Source organism: Macaca mulatta, chromosome 12, assembly GCF_049350105.2.
Source record: "Macaca mulatta isolate MMU2019108-1 chromosome 12, T2T-MMU8v2.0, whole genome shotgun sequence".
In the NCBI taxonomy this organism is placed as follows: Eukaryota; Metazoa; Chordata; class Mammalia; order Primates; family Cercopithecidae; genus Macaca; species Macaca mulatta.
This window is the reverse complement of record NC_133417.1, coordinates 17,353,532-17,372,693: the sequence shown is the minus strand read 5'-3', so window position 1 is coordinate 17,372,693 and position 19,162 is coordinate 17,353,532. Positions and strand designations below refer to the sequence as shown.

Genomic DNA, 19,162 nt, shown 5'->3' with positions numbered 1-19,162 from the left:
CTATCCATGTCCCTGCAAAGGACATGATCTCATTCCTTTTTATGACTGCATAGTATTCCATGGTGTAAATGTACAACATTTTCTTTATCCAGTCTGTCATTTATGGGCATTTAGGTTGATTCCATGTCTTAGGTGCATAGTGCTGCGATGGACATATGCATGCATGTATTTCTGCAATGGAAAGATACTCTTTTGGGTATATGCCCAGTAATGGGGTTGGTGGGTCAAATGGTATTTCTGCCTCTGGGTCTTTGAGGAATTGCCACACTGTCTTCCACAATGCCTGAACTAATTTACGTTCCCACCAACGGTGTAAAACATTCCTTTTTCTCCCCAACCTCACCAGCATCTGTTGTTTTTTGACTTTTTAATAATAGCCTCTCTCCCTGGTGTGAGGTGGTATCTCATTGTGGTTTTGATTTGCATTTCTCTAATGATCAGTGATGTTGAGTTTTTTTTATGTTTGTTGGCCACATGTATGTCTTTTGAGAAGTGTCTGTTCATGTCCTTTGCCCACTTTTTAATTTTTTTTTTTTCTTATAAACTTGTTTAAGTTCCTTATAGTCTCTGGATATTACCTTTGTCAGATGGATAGACTGCAGAAATCTTCTCCCATTCTGTAAGTTGTCTGCTCATTCTGCTGACTCTTGTTGTTGTATAGAAGCTCTCTAATTAGATCCCATTTGTCAATTTTTGCTTTTGTTGCAGTTGCTTTTGGCATTTTCATCATGAAATCTTTGCCCATGCCTACGTCCTGAATGGTATTGCCTAGATTTTCTTCTAGGGTTTTTATAGTTTTGGGTTTTACATTTGAGTCTTTAATCCATCTTGAGTTAATTTTTGTATATGGTATAAGGAAAGGTACAGTTTCAGTTTTCTGCTATAGCTAGCCAGTTATCCCAGCACCATTTATGAAATATGGAGTCTTTTTTTTTTAAATTTTTGAACACATGCCAAAGATTTATTTGGTTAATTAAGGCGAGAACCAGCAAGATGGTGTAACCAATCCAAAGGAGAATTTGAAAACACACATAAATATAGGTGATCAGAAAAACCTGCAATGAATTTACAAAGAGATGAAAACAAGTCAGCATCCACAATAGCATAATCAAATACATGTCTATTTGAGACAATTAGTTTGCATTTCTGTGGGCAAAATCACTTGCATGATTTTTCAGCTCAATATAATTTACATGATAAATTATATTAAGCTCAAAGACAATAAAAAGCTGAGAAAACTCAGAAGAGTATGCTAGATGAGTACGCATTTTTTAATTTTAAAATCTTTCATAATTTTTCCTTTAGGATTCCATCTACAGTGACTATTTGACCAGTTTAGAGTATAAATAAATAAGCTCCACTGGGTTTATTATAACCTCTCATCTTGGATTTTTGAGGAAAAGAAAAACTTCAATTGTCTGAGGTGAATATGATAAAAATATGTGGCAGGGTGCCGGGCCCAGTGGCTCACACCTGTAATCCCAGCACTTTGGCAGGCTGAGACGGGTGGATCACCTGAGGTCAGCAGTTCAAGACCAGCCTGGCCAACATGGTGAAACCCCATCTCTACTGAAAATATAAATAAAATTAGCCAGGTGTGGTGGCACGTGCCTGTAGTCCCAGCTACATGGGAGGCTGAGGCAGGAGAATCACTTAGGAGGTGGAGGTTGCAGTGAGCTGAGATCACGCCACTGCACTCCAGCCTGGGTGACAGAGCGACACTCCATCTCCAAAAAAAAGAAAGAGAGAAAGAGAGAGAGAAAGAAAGAAAATATGTGAGCAAGTAGAAGCAGTTACCAAAAGTTTTCTAAAATGGAACATACACCCTCGGATTGTTTAATTCTAATCACAATTGATGTGGACATAGACATGTAAACAGGTGCTTTAAAAAAAAAAAAAAACAACTCTCATTAATAAAACTAGTATAAAGAAAGAAAGAAGGTGACCATCTAGGCTGTGACACCTGGAAACGCAAAAAATCCCAAAAAGGTCTTCGTATGGTATTGTTTGGGGTTAAAGATTAAAAAAATAAGGGGATCGAGGACTGTAAGTTTTGAAAAACTGCAAGTGGAGATGGGAAAGAAACTTCCAACTTTTTCTTCTTATTGCTCCTTCAATTAAAATTATTTTAGGCCAGGCGCAGTGGCTTACGCCTGCAATCCCAGCACCCTGGGAGGCCGAGGCGGGCGGCTCACCTGAAGTCAGGAGCTCGAGACCAGCCCGGCCAACATGGCGAAACCCCATCTCCACTAAAAATACAAAAAGTTAGCCGGAAGTGGTGGCTGGCACCTGCAATCCCAGCCACTTGGGAGGATGAGGCAGGAGAATCGACCAAACCTGGGAGGCAGAGGCCACAGTGAGCCAAGATTGTGCCACTGCACTCCAGCCTGGACAATAAGAGCAAAACTCCATCGAAAATAAAACTCCATCTAAAACATCTGTCCAATTGAAATGGTAAAGCCATTGAAAGGACTCTACTATGGTCTAAAAGTTTGTGCTGCACCCTTTCCCTCCAAAATTTATATGTATATATATATTTTTTATTATACTTTTAAGTTCTAGGGTACATGTGCACAACGTGCAGGTTTGATACGTAGGTATACGTGTGCCATGTTGGTTTGCTGCACCCATCAACTCGTCATTTACATTAGGTATTTCTCCTAATGCTGTCCCTCCCCCATCCCCCCACCCCCACAACGGGTCCCGGTGTGTGATGTTCCCTGCCTTGTGTCCAGGTGTCTTCATTGTTCAATTCCCATCTGTGAGTAAGAACATGCAGTGTTTGGTTTTCTGCCCTTGTGATAGTTTGCTGAGAATGATGGTTTCCAGCTTCATCCATGTCCCTGCAAAGGACATGAACTCATCCTTTTTTATGGTGGCTTAGTATTCCATGGTGTATATGTGCCACCTTTTCTTAATCCAGTCTGTCATTGATGGACATTTGGGTTAGTTCTAAGTCTTCGCTATTGTGAATAGGGCTGCAATATACGTGTGCATGTATCTTTATGGTAGCATGATTTATAATCCTTTGGGTATATACCCAGTAATGGGATCTCTGGGTCAAATGGTGTTTCTAGTTCTAGATCCTTGAGGAATCGCCACACTGTCTTCCACAATGGTTGGGCTTATTTACACTCCCACCAACAGTATAAAAGCGTTCCTATTTCTGCACATCCTCTCCAGCATCTGTTGTTTCCTGACTTTTTAATGATTGCCATTCTAACTGGCGTGAGATGGTATCTCATTGTGGTTTTGATTTGCATTTCTCTGATGACCAGTGATGATGAGCATTTTTTCACGTGTCTGTTGGCTGCATAAATGTCTTGTTTTGAGAAGTGTCTGTTCATATCCTTTGCCCACTTTTTGATGGGGTTGTTTGCTTTTTTCTTGTAAATTTGTTTGAGTTCTTTGTAGATTCTGGATATTAGCCTTTTGTCAGATGGGTAGATTGCAAAAATTTTCTCCCATTGTGTAGGTTGCCTTTTCACTCTGATGGTAGTGTCTTTTGCCATGCAGAAGCTCTTTTGTTTAATTAGGTCGCATTTGTCTATTTTGGCTTTTGTTGCCATTGGTTTTGGTGTTTTAGTCATGAAGTCCTTTCCCATGCCTATGTCCTGAATGGTATTGCCTAGATTTTCTTCTAGAGTTTTTATGGTTTTAGGTCTAATATTTAAGTCTTTAATCCATCTTGAATTACATTTTGTATATGGTGTAAGAAGGGATCCAGTTTCAGCTTTCTACATATGGCTAGCCAGTTTTCCCAGCACCATTTATTAAATAGGGAATCCTTTCCTCATTTCTTGTTTTTGTCAGGTTTGTCAAAGATCAGATGTGTTTATGCGTGGTGTTATTTCTGAGGCTTCTGTTCTGTTGCATTGGTCTATATATCTGTTTTGGAACCAGTACCATGCTGTTTTGGTTACTGTAGCCTTGTAGTATAGTTTGAAGTCAGGTAGCGTGATGCCTCCAGCTTTGTTCTTTTTGTTTAGGATTGTCTTGGCAATGTGGGCTCTTTTTTGGTTCCATATGAACTTTAAAGTAGTTTTTTTCCAATTCTGTGAAGAAAGTCATTGGTAGCTTGACAGGGATGGCATTGAATCTATAAATTACCTTGGACAGTATGGCCATTTTCACGATATTGATTCTTCCTATCCATGAGCATGGAATGTTCTTCCATTTGTTTGTGTCCTCTTTTATTTCATTGAGCAGTGGTTTGTAGTTCTCCTTGAAGAGGTCCTTCACATCCCTTTTAAGTTGGATTCCCAGGTATTTTATTCTCTTTGTAGCAATTGTGAATGGGAGTTCACTCGTTTGTCTCTCTGTCTGTTATTGGTGTATAGGAATGCTTGTGATATTTGCACATTGATTTTGTATCCTGAGACTTTGCTGAAGTTGCTTATCAGCTTAAGGAGACTTTGGGCTGAGACGATGGGGTTTTCTAAATATACAATCATGTCATCTGCAAACAGGAACAATTTGACTCCTCTTTTCCTAATTGAATACCTTTCTTTCTCTTGCTTGATTGCCCTGGCCAGAACTTCCAGCACTATGTTGAACAGGAGTGATGAGAGAGGGCATCCCTTTCTTGTGCTGGTTTTCAAAGGGAATGCTTCCAGTTTTTACCCATTTAGTATGATATTGGCTGTGGGTTTGTTATAAATAGCTCTTACTATTTTGAGATACGTTCTATCAATACCTAGTATATTGAGAGTTTTTAGCATGAAGGGCTGTTGAATTTTATCGAAGGCCTTTTCTGCATCAATTTCAGAGCCTGTTATTGGTCTATTCAGAGATTCAGCTTCTTCCTGCTATAGTCTTGGGAGGGTGTATGTGTCCAGGAATTTATCCGTTTCTTCTGGATTTTCTAGTTTATTTGTGTAGAGGTGTTTATAGTATTCTCTGATGGTAATTTATATTTCTGTAGGATCGGTGGCAAAATCCCCTTTATCTTTTTTTTTTTTTTTTTGAGACAGGGTCTTGCTCTATCGCCCAGGCAATGGCCTAATTTCAGCTCACTGCAAGCTCTGCCACCCGAGTTCACGCCATTCTCCTGGCGCAGCCTCCCAAGTAGCTGGGACTATAGGCTCCCGCCAGCACGCCTGGCTAATTTTTTTATATTTTTAGTAGAGACGGGGTTTCACTGTGTTAGCCAGGATAGTCTTGATCTCCTGACTTTCTGATCTGCCTGCCTTGGCCTCCCAAAGTGCTGGGATTACAGGCGTGAGCCCCTGTGCCTGGCCCCCTTTATCATTTTTTATTGCATCTGTTTGATTCTTCTCTCTTTTCTTTATTAGTCTTGCTAGAGGTCTGTCAATTTTGTTGATCTTTTCTAAAATAAAGCTCCTGGATTCATTAATTTTTGAAGGGTTTTTTGTGTGTCTATCTCTTTCAGTTCTCCTCTGATCTCAGTTATTTCTTGCCTTCTGCTAGCTTTTGAATTTGTTTGCTCTTGCTTCTCTAGTTCTTTTAATTGTGATGTTAGGGTGTCGATTTTAGATCTTTCCTGCCTTCTCTTGTGGGCATTTAGTGTTATAAATTTCCCTCTACACACTGCTTTAAATGTGTCCCAGAGATTCTGGTATGTTATGTCTTTGTTCTCATTGGTTTCAAAGAACATCTTTATTTCTGCCTTCATTTTGTTATTTACCCAGTAGTCTTCAGGAGCAGGTTGTTCAGCTTCCATGTAGTTGTGCGGTTTTGAGTGAATTTCTTAATCCTGAGTTCTAATTTGATTGCACTGTGGTCTGAGAGACAGTTTGTTGTGATTTCTGTTCTTTCACATTTGCTGAGGTGTCCTTTACTTCCAATTAGGTGGTCAATTTTAGAATAAGCGTGATGTGGTGCTAAGAAGAATATATGTTCTGTTGATTTGGGGTGGAGAGTTCTGTCCTTTCTCCATTTCTTGTTTTTGTCAGGTTTGTCAAAGATCAGATGGTTATAGGTGTGCTCTCTTATTCTTGATTTCTCTATTCTCTTCCATTGGTCTTATGTGTCTGTTCTAGTACCAGTGCCATGCTGTTTTGGTTCTTGTAACCTTTACTGTAGTATACTGTAGCCTGTATTGTGGTATAGTTTGAGGTCGAGTAGCATGATGCCTCCAGCTTTGTTCTTTTTGCTTAGGATTGTCTTGGCTATTTGGGCTCTTTTTTATTTCCATACAAATTTTAAAGTATTTTTTTTCTAATTCTGTGAAAAATGTCAGTGGTAGTTTAATGAGAATAGCATTGGATCTATAAATTACTTTGGGCAATATGGCCATTTTATTGATACTCATTCTTCCCATTCATGAACATGGAATGTTATTCCATTTGTTTGTGTCCTCTGATTTCTTTGAGCAGTGGTTTGCAGTTGTCCTTGCAGAGGTCCTTCACATCCCTTATTAGCTGTATTACTAGGTGTTTTATTCTTTTTGTAGCAACTGTGAATAGGAGTTAAATTATGATTTGGCTCTGTGCTTACCTGTTGTTGTTGTTCTACAGTAATGTTAATGATTTTTGCACATTGATTTTATATCCCGAGACTTTGCTGAAGTTGCTTATCAGCTTAAGAAGCTTTTGGGCTGAGATGATGGGGTTTTTAGATACAGGATCATGTCATCTGCAAACAAAGATAATTTGACTTCCTGTCTCCCTGTTTGAATACCCTTTATTTCTTTCTCTTGCATGATTTCCCTGGCCAGAATTTCCAATACTATGTTGAGTAGGAGTGGTGAGAGAGGGCATCTTTATCTTGTGCTGGGTTTTAAAGGGAATGCTTCCAGCTTTTGCCCATTCAGTGTGATACTGGCTGTGAGTCTGTCATATATGGCTCTTATTATTTTGAGGTATGTTCCTTCAATACCTAGTTTATTGAGAGTTTTTAACATGAAGGGATGTTGAATTTTATTGAAGGCCCTTTCTGCATCTATTGAGATAATCATGTGGTTTTTGCCTCTAGTTTCGTTTATGTGATGAATCGCATTTATTATTTTGTGTATTTTGAACCAGCCTTGCATCCTGGAGATGAAGGCAACTTGATCGTGGTGGATAAACTTTTTGATGTGCTCCTGGATTCAGTTTGTCAGTATTTTATTGAGTTTTTTTTGGCATCGGTGCTCATCAAGGATATTGGCCTAAAGTTTTTTTTTGTTGTTGTATCTCTGCCAGGTTCTGGTATCAAGATGATGCTTGCCTCATAGAATGAGTTAGGGAGGAATCCCTCCTTTTCAATATTTTGGAATAGTTTCAGTAGAAATGGTACCAACTCTTCTTTGTACCTCTGGTAGAATTCTGCTGTGAATCTATCTGGTCCTGGGCTTTTGTTGCTGTTGTTGTTAGCAGGCTGTTTATTACTGCCTCAATTTCAGAACTTGTTGTTGGTCTATTCAGGGATTCAGTTTCTTCCTGGTTCATTCTTTGGAGGGTGTATATGTCCAGGAATGTATCCATTTCTTCTAGATTTTCTACTTTACTTGCATAGAGGCGTTTATAGTATTCTCTGATGGTTGTTTACATTTCTGTGGAGTCAGTGGTGATATCTCCCTTATCATTTCTGTTTGTGTTTATTTGATTCTTCTCTCTTTTCTTCATTAGTCTAGCTAACAGTCTATCTATTTTGTTAATTTTTTCAAAAAACCACCTCTCAGACTCATTGATTTTTTTTGAAGAATTTTTTTTTGTGTGTGTCTCTGTCTCCTTCAGTTCAGTTCTGATCTTGGTTATTTCTTGTCTTCTACTAGCTTTGGGGTTTGTTTGCTCTTGGTTTCTAGTTCTTTTAATTGTGATGTTAGGTTGTTAATGAAATCTGTCTAGCTTTTTGATGTGGGTATTTAGTGTTATAAATTTCCCTCTTAACACTACTTTAGCTGTGTTCCAGAGATTCTGGTATGTTGCCTCTTTGTTCTCATTAGTTTCAAAAAGCTTCTTGATTTCTGCCTTAATTTTATTTACCCATGAGTCATTTAGGAGCAGATTGTTCCATTTCCATGTAGTTGTGTGGTTTTGAGTGAATTTCTTAATTTTGAATTGTAGTTTGATTGTGCTGTGGTCTGAGAGAGTTATGATTTCAGCTCTTTTGCATTTGCTGAGAAGTGTTTTACTTCTGATTATGTAATCAGTTTTAGAGTAGTTGCTGTGTGACAATGAGAAAAGTGTATATTCTTTTGCTTTTGGGTGGTTAATTATGTATTCATCTATCAGGTCTGCTTGATTTAATCCAGAGCTGAGTTCAGATGCTGAATATCTTTGTTAATTTTCTCTCTCAGTGATCTGTCTAATATTATCATTGGGGTGTTAAACTCTCCTACTATTATTGTGTGGGAGTCTGAGTCTCTTTGTAAGTTTCTAAGAACTTGCTTTATGAATCTGGTTGTTCCTGTATTGGGTGCATATATATTTAGGATAGTTAGCTCTTTTTGAATTAAACCCTTTACTATTAGATAATGCTCTTCTTTGTCTTTTTTGATCTTTGTTGGTTTAAAGTCTTTTTTGCCAGAAAGTAGGATTGCAGCCCCTGTTTTTTCCTATTTTCAATTTGCTTGGTAAATTTTGTTCCATCTTTTTATTATGAGCCTATGTGTATCTTTGCACGTGAAATGGGTCTCTTGAAGACAGCATACCAGTGGGTCTTGGCTCTTTATCCAGCTTGACATTCTGTGTCTTTTAATTGGGGTGTTTAGCCCGTTTACATTTAAGGTGAGTATTTTTATGTGTGAATTTGATCCTGTCATCAAAATAACTAGATGCTAGCTGGTTATTTTGCAGACTTGTTTGTGTGGTTGCCTCATAGTGTCATTGGCCTGTGTACTTCAGTGTGTTTTTGTAGCGACTGGTAGTTGTTTTTCCTTTCCATATTTAGTGCTTCCTTCAGAAGCTCTTGCAGGGCAGGCCTGCAAGAATTCCCTCAGCATTTGCTTGTCTGAAAAGGATCTTATTTCTTCTTCACTTAAGAAGCTTAGTTTGGTTGGTATGAAATTCTGGATTGGAGATTCTTTTTTTAAGAATGTTGAATATTGGCCCCATCTTTTCTGGCTTTTAGGTTTTCTGTTGAGGGGTCTGCTGTTAGACTGATGGATTTCCCTTTGTGGATGACCTGGCCTTTCTCTCTGGCTACCCCTACCATTTTTTCTTTCATTTCAACCTTGGAGAATCGGATGATTATGTGTCTTGGGGTTGATCTTCTTTTGGAGCATCTTACTGGAGTTCTCTGCATTTCCCGAATTTGATTTTGGCCTGCCTTGCTAGGTTGGAGAAGTTCTTCTGGATATATCCTGATGTTTGTTTTCTAACTTGGTTCTGTTCTCCCTGTCTCTTTTCAGGTACCTCAATCAGTCATAAGTTTGGTCTCTTTACATAATCCCATATTTCTTGGAGGTTTTGTTCATTGCTTTTCCTTTTTTTTTTCCCTCTATTCTTATCTACCAGTCTTATTTCAGAAAGGTAGTCTTCAAGTTCTGAGATTCTTTCCTCTGCTTGGTCTGTTCTGCTGTTGATACTTGTGACTGCATTGTGAAGTTATCATATTGTGTTTTTCAGCTCCATTAGGTCAGTTATGTTCCTCTCTAGACTGACTGACCTGGCTATCAACTCCTATACCATTTTCTCATGATTCTTAGTTTTTTTGCATTGGATTAGAACATGCCCCTTTAGCTCACCAAAGTTCATTATTCTGACCTTCTGAAGTCTACTTCTGTCAATTCAGCCACCTCAGCCTTTGCCCTGTTCTGTGCCCTTGCAGGGGAGGTGATGTGGTCATTTGGAGGAGAAGAGGCACTCTGGCTTTTTGAGTTTTCAGCATTTTTGCATTTATTCTTTCTCATCTCTGTGGGTTTATCTACCTTCAGTCTTTGAGATTGCTGACCTTTGAATGGAATTTTTGTGGGGTCTTTTTGGTCGATGTTGTTGTTTTCTGTTTGTTTTTCTTTCAACAGGCCACTCTTCCATAGAGCTGATACAGGGGGTCTGCTGCAGACTCTGGTTGCCCTGGTTTTTCTCATAGCTGGAAATATCACCAGTGGAGGCTATGAAATAGCAAAGATGGCAGTCTGCTTCTTCCTCTGGAAGCTCTATCCCAGCGGGGCACTGACCTGTTAATGGCCCAAATGTTCCTGTAGGAGGTATCTGAACGCCCCTGTTGGGAGGTCTCACCCAGTCAGGAGGAATGAGATCTGGGATCTGGGACATGCTTAAGGAAGCAGTCTGGCTGCTTTTTGGTACAGCAGGTGTGCTGCATTGCGGGGGACCCTTCCTCCTCTGCACCTTTTGGACTCCCAAAGCTGGCAGGCTGGAATGGCTGAGTTGACTGAACCACAGAGATGGCTCCTTCCAGGAGCTCCATCTTAGGGAGAGATCAGAGCTCTGTCTGTATAACCCTGGCTGGAGTGACTGAAGCCCCTCTAGGGAGGTCCTGCCCAGGGAGGAGGAATGGATCAGGGTCTTGCTTGCAGAAGCAATCTGGCCACAATGTAGCAAAGCAGCTGTGCTGCACTGGGGACCCTTCCTCATCTGGACCATTTGGACTCCAAAGCTGGCAGACTGGAACAGCTGAGTCAGTCAAACCACAGAGATGGTGGCTGCCCCTTCCCCTGGGAGCTCCTTCCCAGGGAGATATTAGAGTTTGCCCATATAACCCTGGCTAGAGTGGCTGAAGCCACCCCACAGGGAGGCCCTGCCCAGTGAGGAGGAATGCATTGGGGTTCCACTTAAAGAAGCAGTCAGACCTAACTCTGATAGTGACAAAAGTTTTAGAGTAGTGTTCTTTCAGATAGATCACTAAAAACACGTGACAAAAGAAAAATTGATAAGTTTAGAATTCATCAAATATTAAGACTGTTGTATTTCAGAGGATGCCATCAAGAAAATGAAGAGACAACCCATGGATTGGGAGGGAATTATTAGCAACTTTTCTTGTTCTGTACAGAGATTTGTCTTTTTTCTAAGCATTCCCTACTGTTTGATTAGATTTAGATTAATTCAGTCCTTCTAATTAATGGCCACTTGTTAATGTGTTTCACTGCCTTTGAAAGATTTTTAAAAATCTCTTCTGCTCTTTTTTGTCCTCGTACTGTCACACTAGAGTAGTTTTATGAGAAAGAAGTAAAACTTGTGTGTTCGTTATTCAATGTTTAATCCCTCATGAATGTCTCCTTTTGGTAATTATAATCATTATCATGATTATAATGGATAATCATTATCCCCTCTAATATTGCTTCTCTTTCATCATTTCTGTTTTTCCTTTTAGAATTTCTATTAAATGTATGTTGCAGCTTTCAATTCATGTCAATTTCTGTATTTCTTACCTTTCACGTTTACTATGCCTTTTTTGTTTGTTTTTGTTTTTTTGAAACGAAATCTTGCTCTGTGGCCTGGGCAGGAGTGCAGTTTCATGATCCCAGCTCACTGCAGCCTCCACCTCACGGGTTCAAGCAGTTCTCCTGCCTTAGCCTCTCGAGTAGCTGGGATTACAGGCGTGCACCACCACATCCAGCTAATTTTTGTATTTTTAATGGAGATGGGGTTTCACCATGTTGGCCAGGCTAGTCTCAAACTCCTGACCTCAAGTGATCCACCTGCCTCAGCCTCCCAAAGTGCTGGGATTACAGGTGTGAGCCACCACACCCAGCCCATGTTTACTGTGTCTTTATCTCTGTTACCTTCTTAGTGATTTCCCTAATTTTTGTTAGTATCTTTTAATTCAGTTATGTTTGGTCTAGCTTGCTGTGTTTCTTTTTTTCAGTGTTTAATTTGATGATACCTCTCAGAATCTGCTGTTGTTTCATAGCCTCCTTTCCTGTTTTATTCTATCCCTCCTTTATATCTTTCAGCACATTTAATATACTTTAAATTCCTTTTTAGACTGTGTTATATCCTTTCTACTTCCTTAGCTGTAAATACTCCTGTTTCTTGGGTTTGTTGGTTGTCTTAGCATCAGATATATGTGCTTTGTAATTTTTTGTTTGTGAGTTCAAATTGTCTTATGTTAAGCAGATTTGTTTGTTTTCTTTCCTTCTTACCATGCTCTTTCTGCCCTGTAAGTTAGTTTTGAAATTTCCTCAACCTTACTTTTTGAAATCCTCAGCTCTGAAGGTTTTATAGTAGGGTCTTTCAGAGAAATTACCTTCAGTCCTTGAGCCCAAGATATGGTAGTCTGCTTGTTGGTTGCACAGATATTTCTAATTCTTCCCTTCATTGCAGACAAAGTTTTTTTTTTTTATTTGAAACTTAAAAACTCTAAACTTGTAAATAGAACTTTTTCAGCCTCTGTTCCTGTCTAGAAAACCTAGTCCCCTGGTTTCAAGTAGTGCATCTGACTGTTCACTGCCTCCTCACATATGAGGTGTTTTGGGTTTCATTTTCCCCAGTGTTGAAATTTTGACCCTGGTTTCTGTTTTCACTCTCAGCCCTTCACGTGCCCCCTTGCTTGAGCCACACTTAATTACTAGGAGTTCATCACCTGCTTTTAGAAAGGGTTGAATATCCCTCTTGACTTGTCCCTTAATTACTGTATTGATCTGTATAAAGTAAACTTTCCCCATTTCTAGCTCATCATTTATAGATATAAGAACCATCTTACTTGTAATCATTGAAACATACTTTAAATTACAAAAAGTCCACTTCTAATTTAACAATTTCCCCTTTACCCATTCTCAAAATGTACAGAGGTGCAGTGGCGAATGGGGATGGGGAGTGTTTGTCTCTCTCTCTCTCTCTTTTTTTTTTTTTTTTTTTTTCTTTTTGATACAGGGTCTCGGTCTCACTCCTGTTGCCCAGGCTAGAGTGTAGTGGCACAATCTCGGCTCACTGCAGCCTCCACCTCCCGAGCTCAGGTGATTCTCCCATCTCAGCCTCCTGAGTAGCTGGGACTACAGGCATGTGCCACCATGCCCAGCTAAGTTTTTGTTTTCAGTAGAGATGGCATTTTGCCTTGTTGCCTAGGCTGGTCTCAAACTCCTGGACTCAAGCAATCCTCCCACCTCGGCCTTCCAAAGTGCCTGGATTACAGGCATGAACCACTGTGCCTGGCCTGTTTGTTCTTTTAGTCTTTACTTTCTCCCCTTATTCTTGTGGTGCTCACATTGAGGGATGAAGAAGAAAGAAGAGGAAAGGGGGCGAAGACTTACTTGGTTGGTTCTTTGGTAATCCAGTGATGGCATATGTGCAAATGCTTGCTCTTCCGTGCTTCTCATTAGTGTGTTTTCTCAGAGGCCATCATAGAACCAGTCACTTCCCCAACATAGGCAATATACTTCATATTTCACCTCTTCCGACACCCTTCTTCACTCCCCTCATTTCTGGCTCAGCTCCTGCCCACAAGTATCCTTTTACTATTTAGATCATCTGACCTTGGTACCTTTTGGAGTTTCATTGATTGGGCTTAAAGTTGGACTTAACACTTGGCCCAGGGGAAGTACATGCATTCTTTTATTTCTCTCAAATTTTTATTTTGGAAAACTTCAGACCTGCAAAAAAGTTGAATGAATGGTGGGTGAATAACCATATGCCCTTCCTGTAGATTCACCAACTTAGTATTTTACCATATTTGCTCGCATTTGTTTCATTTTCTTGGCTGGCTAATGAGAATCCTAATGCAGGCATGACATTTCTTCATTCCTATGTACTTTTGCATGGATCTCCAAAAATCAAAGATACGTTTATGTTATACTCTGAAAATTTAACATTGGTATAATACTGTTATCTAATATACAGTACCTATTAAGATTTTCCCAAACGTTTCAATACCTTTTATAGCTGTTTTTCCTCCCGACCCAGCATATAATAAATATTTCAGTTCATTTTTCATGTTTCTTTAATCATGAGCAGTTCCGCCAGCCTATCTTTTTTTTTTTTTTTTTTTTTTTTTTACCTTTCACAACATTTGACTTTTTTTTAAAGGAGTGTACACCAGTTCTTTTGTAGAATGCCTCTCAACTTAGATTTGTGTGATTATTTTTTCATGACGAGATTGAGGTTAAACCTTTTTACTAATGTTTTGTTAAGGTGATATTCACCAGAGTTCTCTGTGAAGGTACTTTTTCCTGTATAATCTGTGGAGTGTCATTTTAAGACCGAATGGATTTCTTATTCCCTAACAGTCTTTTACCCTGTAGTTTTAGCATTCATCAATACTTTTTGCCTGTATCCATTATTAACTTGATATTTGTAATATGGTGATGTTCTAATTCTGTCATTTCTTCTATAGATAGAAGTCGGTTTTCTTCTATAAAGAGCAACTTTCCTCTTTTCTCCCACCTTCAAAAGAAATAATTTGTTGTCAGCATAGACTCATGGATTTTTTCAGTGTGTTGTTATCTATTTCTGTAATTACACATTTTGATGTGCAACTTGTTCCAAACTCGTCCTCTAGGGAGTCTATACATTCTTGCCCTGCCAAACAGTGGAAACGCAGCTTGTCCAACTGCTGGCCTTTTCCCTCCATTGGTAAAGTTGGCTCCAGTCAACTTACTGAGTTTGGACCTCTCATTGCTAAGGGAGGCACTTAACTCATGGGAAATATATTTACATATGCTCCCAAATGTGCAGATTCATATGTTGAATTTTCCTAAGAGCACTCCTTCTGCCACACACACCTGACATACGCCTGGTAGTTTCTGCTGCTCAGTAATCTCCCACCACAGAGTAAGATGCCTTTCTCCGCTTTCACAAGTTCTTTTAGAGCTTCCATTTACCCGATATGATTTTACAATGCCCCATTCTTCTGGGGAAGGAAGGAGAAAAGTCACAGTTCTTTTTAGTCCTTTGAGTTCCCTCACAGAATGTCTTTTTGGGATTTTTTTGTCTTTTCTTTTATGGCCTGATGTGCTCTAAGGCTCTCTTTTAGTCCTGTGCAGATCTTTAGAATATGAGATGTATTGGTTTGCTGGGACTGCTGTTACAAGATACCACAAACTGAACTTTGCCTCAGTAAGATGCTAGAAGTCCAAGAGCAAGGCGTTGCTAGGGTTGCTTCCTTTGAGGACTCTGAGAAAGACTATTCTGTGCCTCTGTCCTCGTTTCTGGTGGTTTGCTGGCTGTCTTTGGTGTTTCTTGGTTTGTAGATGCATCACCCTGATCTCTGCCTTTGTCTTCACATGGCATTCTCCCTGTGTGTATCTGTGTCCAAATTTCCCCATTTTATAAGGATATCAGTCATAGCTGATTAGCTGCCTACCCTACTGGAGTATCATCTCATGCCAACTTAACTATAACTTAATATAGTAAGTAATATATATGCTGTATTAACTTATATATCTACAGAGAGTTCCTCGTATGCTTTGGATAACTAGCCCCTTATCAGATACATGATTTGCAAAAATTTCCCCCCAATTTGTGGCGTTTCATTTTCATAATGGTTCTTTGACACTGAAACATTTTTAGTTGTGATGAAGTTCGTCTTAAGTTTTTCTTTTATGGATACTTTTAGTGTCATATCTAAGAATACTCCACCCAAAGTCGCAAAGATTTTTTTCTTCTATATTTTGTTCTAAAGTTTTATAGTTTTTGCTCTTAACACTTAGGTCGCTTATCCATTTTGATTTAATTTTTGTGTACAGTGTGAGGTAGGGCCTAAATTAATATGTTTGCATATGGATATCTGGTTGTCCTAGTACCATTTGTTTAAAAGTCTGTCTTTTCCCCTGATTTATGTTGTCAAAAAGCCTTATGTTGTCACAAGTTCCTTATATTCCATAATATAGACTCTCAATTTTGTTGATTTACATGCCTGTCTTTGTGCCAGTATCAGCCTGTCTTGATTACTGTGGCTTTCTAGTAAGTTTTCAAATTCAGTAGTGTACATTCATTTTTGAAATTGTTTTGGCTATTCTAGCTGCTTTGGCTTTCATAAATCTTAGAATTGGCTGGTCAATTCTACAAAAAAAAGTCCTGCTGGGATTTTGATAGTGAATACATTGAATTTACGCATCAGTTTGGGGAGAAGCCATCTTGAATATTAAGTGTTCCAATCTGTGAACATTAAAAGTCTTTATTTAGATCTCCTTTATAAATGATTTTCAGTGTACAAGTCATACATATCCTTTATTAAATTTATTCCTAAGTTTCTATCCCTTTTGATGTTACTGTGAATGAAATTGTCTTCATAACTTCCGTTTCCTATTACTCATTGTTCATGTATAGATATACAATTGAGTTTTCTTATATTGATCTTGTATTCTGCAACTTTGTGGAACTTATTTATTTAGGTTATTTATTTAACCTTACTTATTTAGGTTATTTTTCTCCCTTAGGTTTTCAGGTGGGAGGGCAAACCAGTCCCTATCACTCCATTTTGGCTGGGAGAAGACGTCTACTCAAAGGGTTGTGAGAGATGAATGAAACCAATTGAGATAAAAACTTTTCCATGAATCTGTTTTCAACAAAGACCTTGTTAGTATAGTCCCTCAGTATCCATGGAGGATAGATTCCAGGACCTCCCTGAGATACCAAAATCCACAGACGCCCAAGTGCCTTATATGAAATGGTGCCGTGTTTGCATGTAACCTACATGCATCTTCCCATAAACTTTAAATCATCTCTAGATTACGTAGAAAACCTAATGCGATATAAATGCTATGTAAATAAACTGTATTGTTTGATTCATGGTTGCTTGAATTCACAGATGTGGTGGAAGTTGCAGATACAGGGGGTGAGCAGTGTTTTAATTTTTTCATGTTAAATGTCTTGGTCTAAGTAAATTTTCTATTTCCATTGCAGCATTCCTCCGAATATTGATTTGCTGAATAGCCCAGACTTATTGGAAACAACGATTGGTGATGTAATTGGGGCATCCGACACTATGGAAACATCCCAAGCACTGAACGACATTAATGTAGCCACCAGGCTTCCTGGATTAGGGGAACCTGAAGTTGAATATGAGAGTAAGTAAATGTTCCATAATACATCAGTCATACCTTTTTGTGTTCCTTTGATATATTTAAATTAGCTTCTCTAATAATATTTTTTATACTAGTTCAACTTTTAAATTTAATCCAGAAGAGTTATGCCCTCTTGCCTTTTTGACTAAAGGGAACACTGAAATGTTTAAGATAACATAATTGAGGTCATCAAACGTGTGTGTCATTTATAAGACATTAAACATTTAAGAGTCTTCATTTGCTTTTTTCTAGAGTGGAAACGTTTTCTAGGGCATAGGATTGAATGAATGTTTGAACATCCCATTAGCTCTTAGAAAGTATTTTGTCATTAATGAGGTTTATTATTGCCTAGGCCCACAAAAAGAAATAACACAGAAAGAATGGTGCTTTAAAACTCACACACACACACATACACACACACACATTTTTGAAGGTTAAAAGGAGACAGTAAATCTCTCATTGAAAATGTCTATATATTTGTGAGTTTAGTTTTATATGAAAGCATAACTTGTTTATAAACAGCAGTTTCCTGTTGAATCTCACTGTAATGCATGTTCATTTTAAAGCAGCTTGTATTTATTTGACTCTTGACAATTTGATTTCTATTGGAGGCTAAAATTAGCCACTACAGTGTTAAACAACTCAGAAAATTGCCCTACGTATGCTGTTGTCTCTGAGACTGTAGAATACAGCAGTAACATTTAGTAATTTAGAAATAAATGTTAGTGAAAAGTCACACAGTGCTTCTGGTTAATAGAACATGTTAAAGTATTACTAATAAGTGGTGCTAAAAATTTGTTTGTTTCCTAAGAAATCACTACAAATACTCTGGTACATCATGGTTTTTTACTGACATCTAACATGTTTAAATTTTGTTTGTTAGTCTCAGGTCAGAGAAGTAATAATTTAACTTATTACATTGGTAATTTCAAAGTAATTTGATTTTTTAAGGTAGTAGTCTGTTATTAGATTAAGAAAATATCCCCCATTACTATTTCTCACGTACTTTCTCTGTAGTAATTTATTTTGAATAGTCCAGTTTTGACAGCCTTTCCCTGGACTCCACTTCTTGTTAGCAACGCTTGCTCTTATTCTCACTTATATGTGGGAGCTACACAGGGACATAAAGATGGGAACAGTAGACACTGGGGATTCCTAAAGGAGGGATGGAGTGTGAAAGGGCTGAAAAACTTCCTATTGGGTGCTGTGCTCACTATCTGGGAGATGAGATCAGTAGAAGCCCAAACCATGGCACCACATAATATACCCTTGTAACAAACCTGTACATGTACTCCCTGAATCAAAAATTAAAATTAGGCTGGATGTGGTGGCCCGCGCCTGCAGTCCCAGCTACTCGGGAGGCTGAGGCATGAGAATCGCTTGAACCTGGGAGGCAGAGGTTGCAGTGAGCTGAGATTATGCCGCTGAGCTCCAGCCTGGACCACAGAGCAAGACCGTCTCAAAAGAAAAAAGAAAAAAAAAAGAAAAGAAAAAATTAAGTTAAATTAAAATTAAAAAAAAATTTGCTTTTTGTTTCTAGAAAGAATTGAGACATAGCATAGCAAAGCCAGCAGGATTTAGATTCAGCCAGAACCATGACTATCTTAATGCAGAGTATTTCCAGGGTTAAAAATAAAAATAGTCTCCTTTAAAGAGATGGCAGTATTGATTTTAGTTACATTCCATTTGATATCCATTACACGAATTCACAAAGTTTAATTTTTCCAGTGCTGTAATAGTGTTGTATTAGTATCACTTATTGAGTACATACTTTTTGCAAAATATGTTAGCTTAGAATTTACATGGTAAAATGAACTAGGGATGCTTAGAAAAGATCAAATGAAATATAACTCTCTTTGATGAAACAAACTCATATTGGTGAATTTAAGTTCATCAATCTTGATATCCAATTGTGTATTTTATTTTGGTTGTAATGTCAAAATCCTGATTCACATAGGTAAATAGTTACAAATTGTAACTAAAATAGCTTGTGCTGCATGGCAGGATGTTCCTCGGACAAAAAAAATGTAGCAGAAAAAGGTTTATTTTAACAACAAAAAGAGTATTCAGGATGGAGTAATTTGAAGCATAAGAAAACCAGGAGATGGCAATTAAGTAAATAGATAGGGAAGAACCGGTGTTGAATTACTGGTTCTCAGCCTTGGTTGTACTTAAAATCACCTGGAGAGTTTTAAAAACTACCAGTTCCAGAATCCTACCTCAAAAGCTTTTGTTATGATTATTCTTGGGTGAGTCCTGGGAATGAGTGTTTCTTGAAAGCTCTCCAGCTGATTCTTAATGTGTAGCCAGGGCCTC

At 38.4% G+C, this 19,162-nt stretch overlaps 1 protein-coding gene across 2 annotated transcripts in view; it reads left to right on the top strand.

The window, feature by feature from the left end:
• EPB41L5 (erythrocyte membrane protein band 4.1 like 5) overlaps positions 1-19,162 on the top strand; it is a 166,574-nt gene that overhangs the window by 95,274 nt on the left and 52,138 nt on the right. For both annotated transcript variants that reach the window (XM_015109912.3, XM_015109911.3), the window contains exon 17: positions 16,686-16,849. In XM_015109912.3, the coding sequence (XP_014965398.2) occupies positions 16,686-16,849 (164 nt within the window). The remainder of the gene's footprint in view (positions 1-16,685; positions 16,850-19,162) is intronic.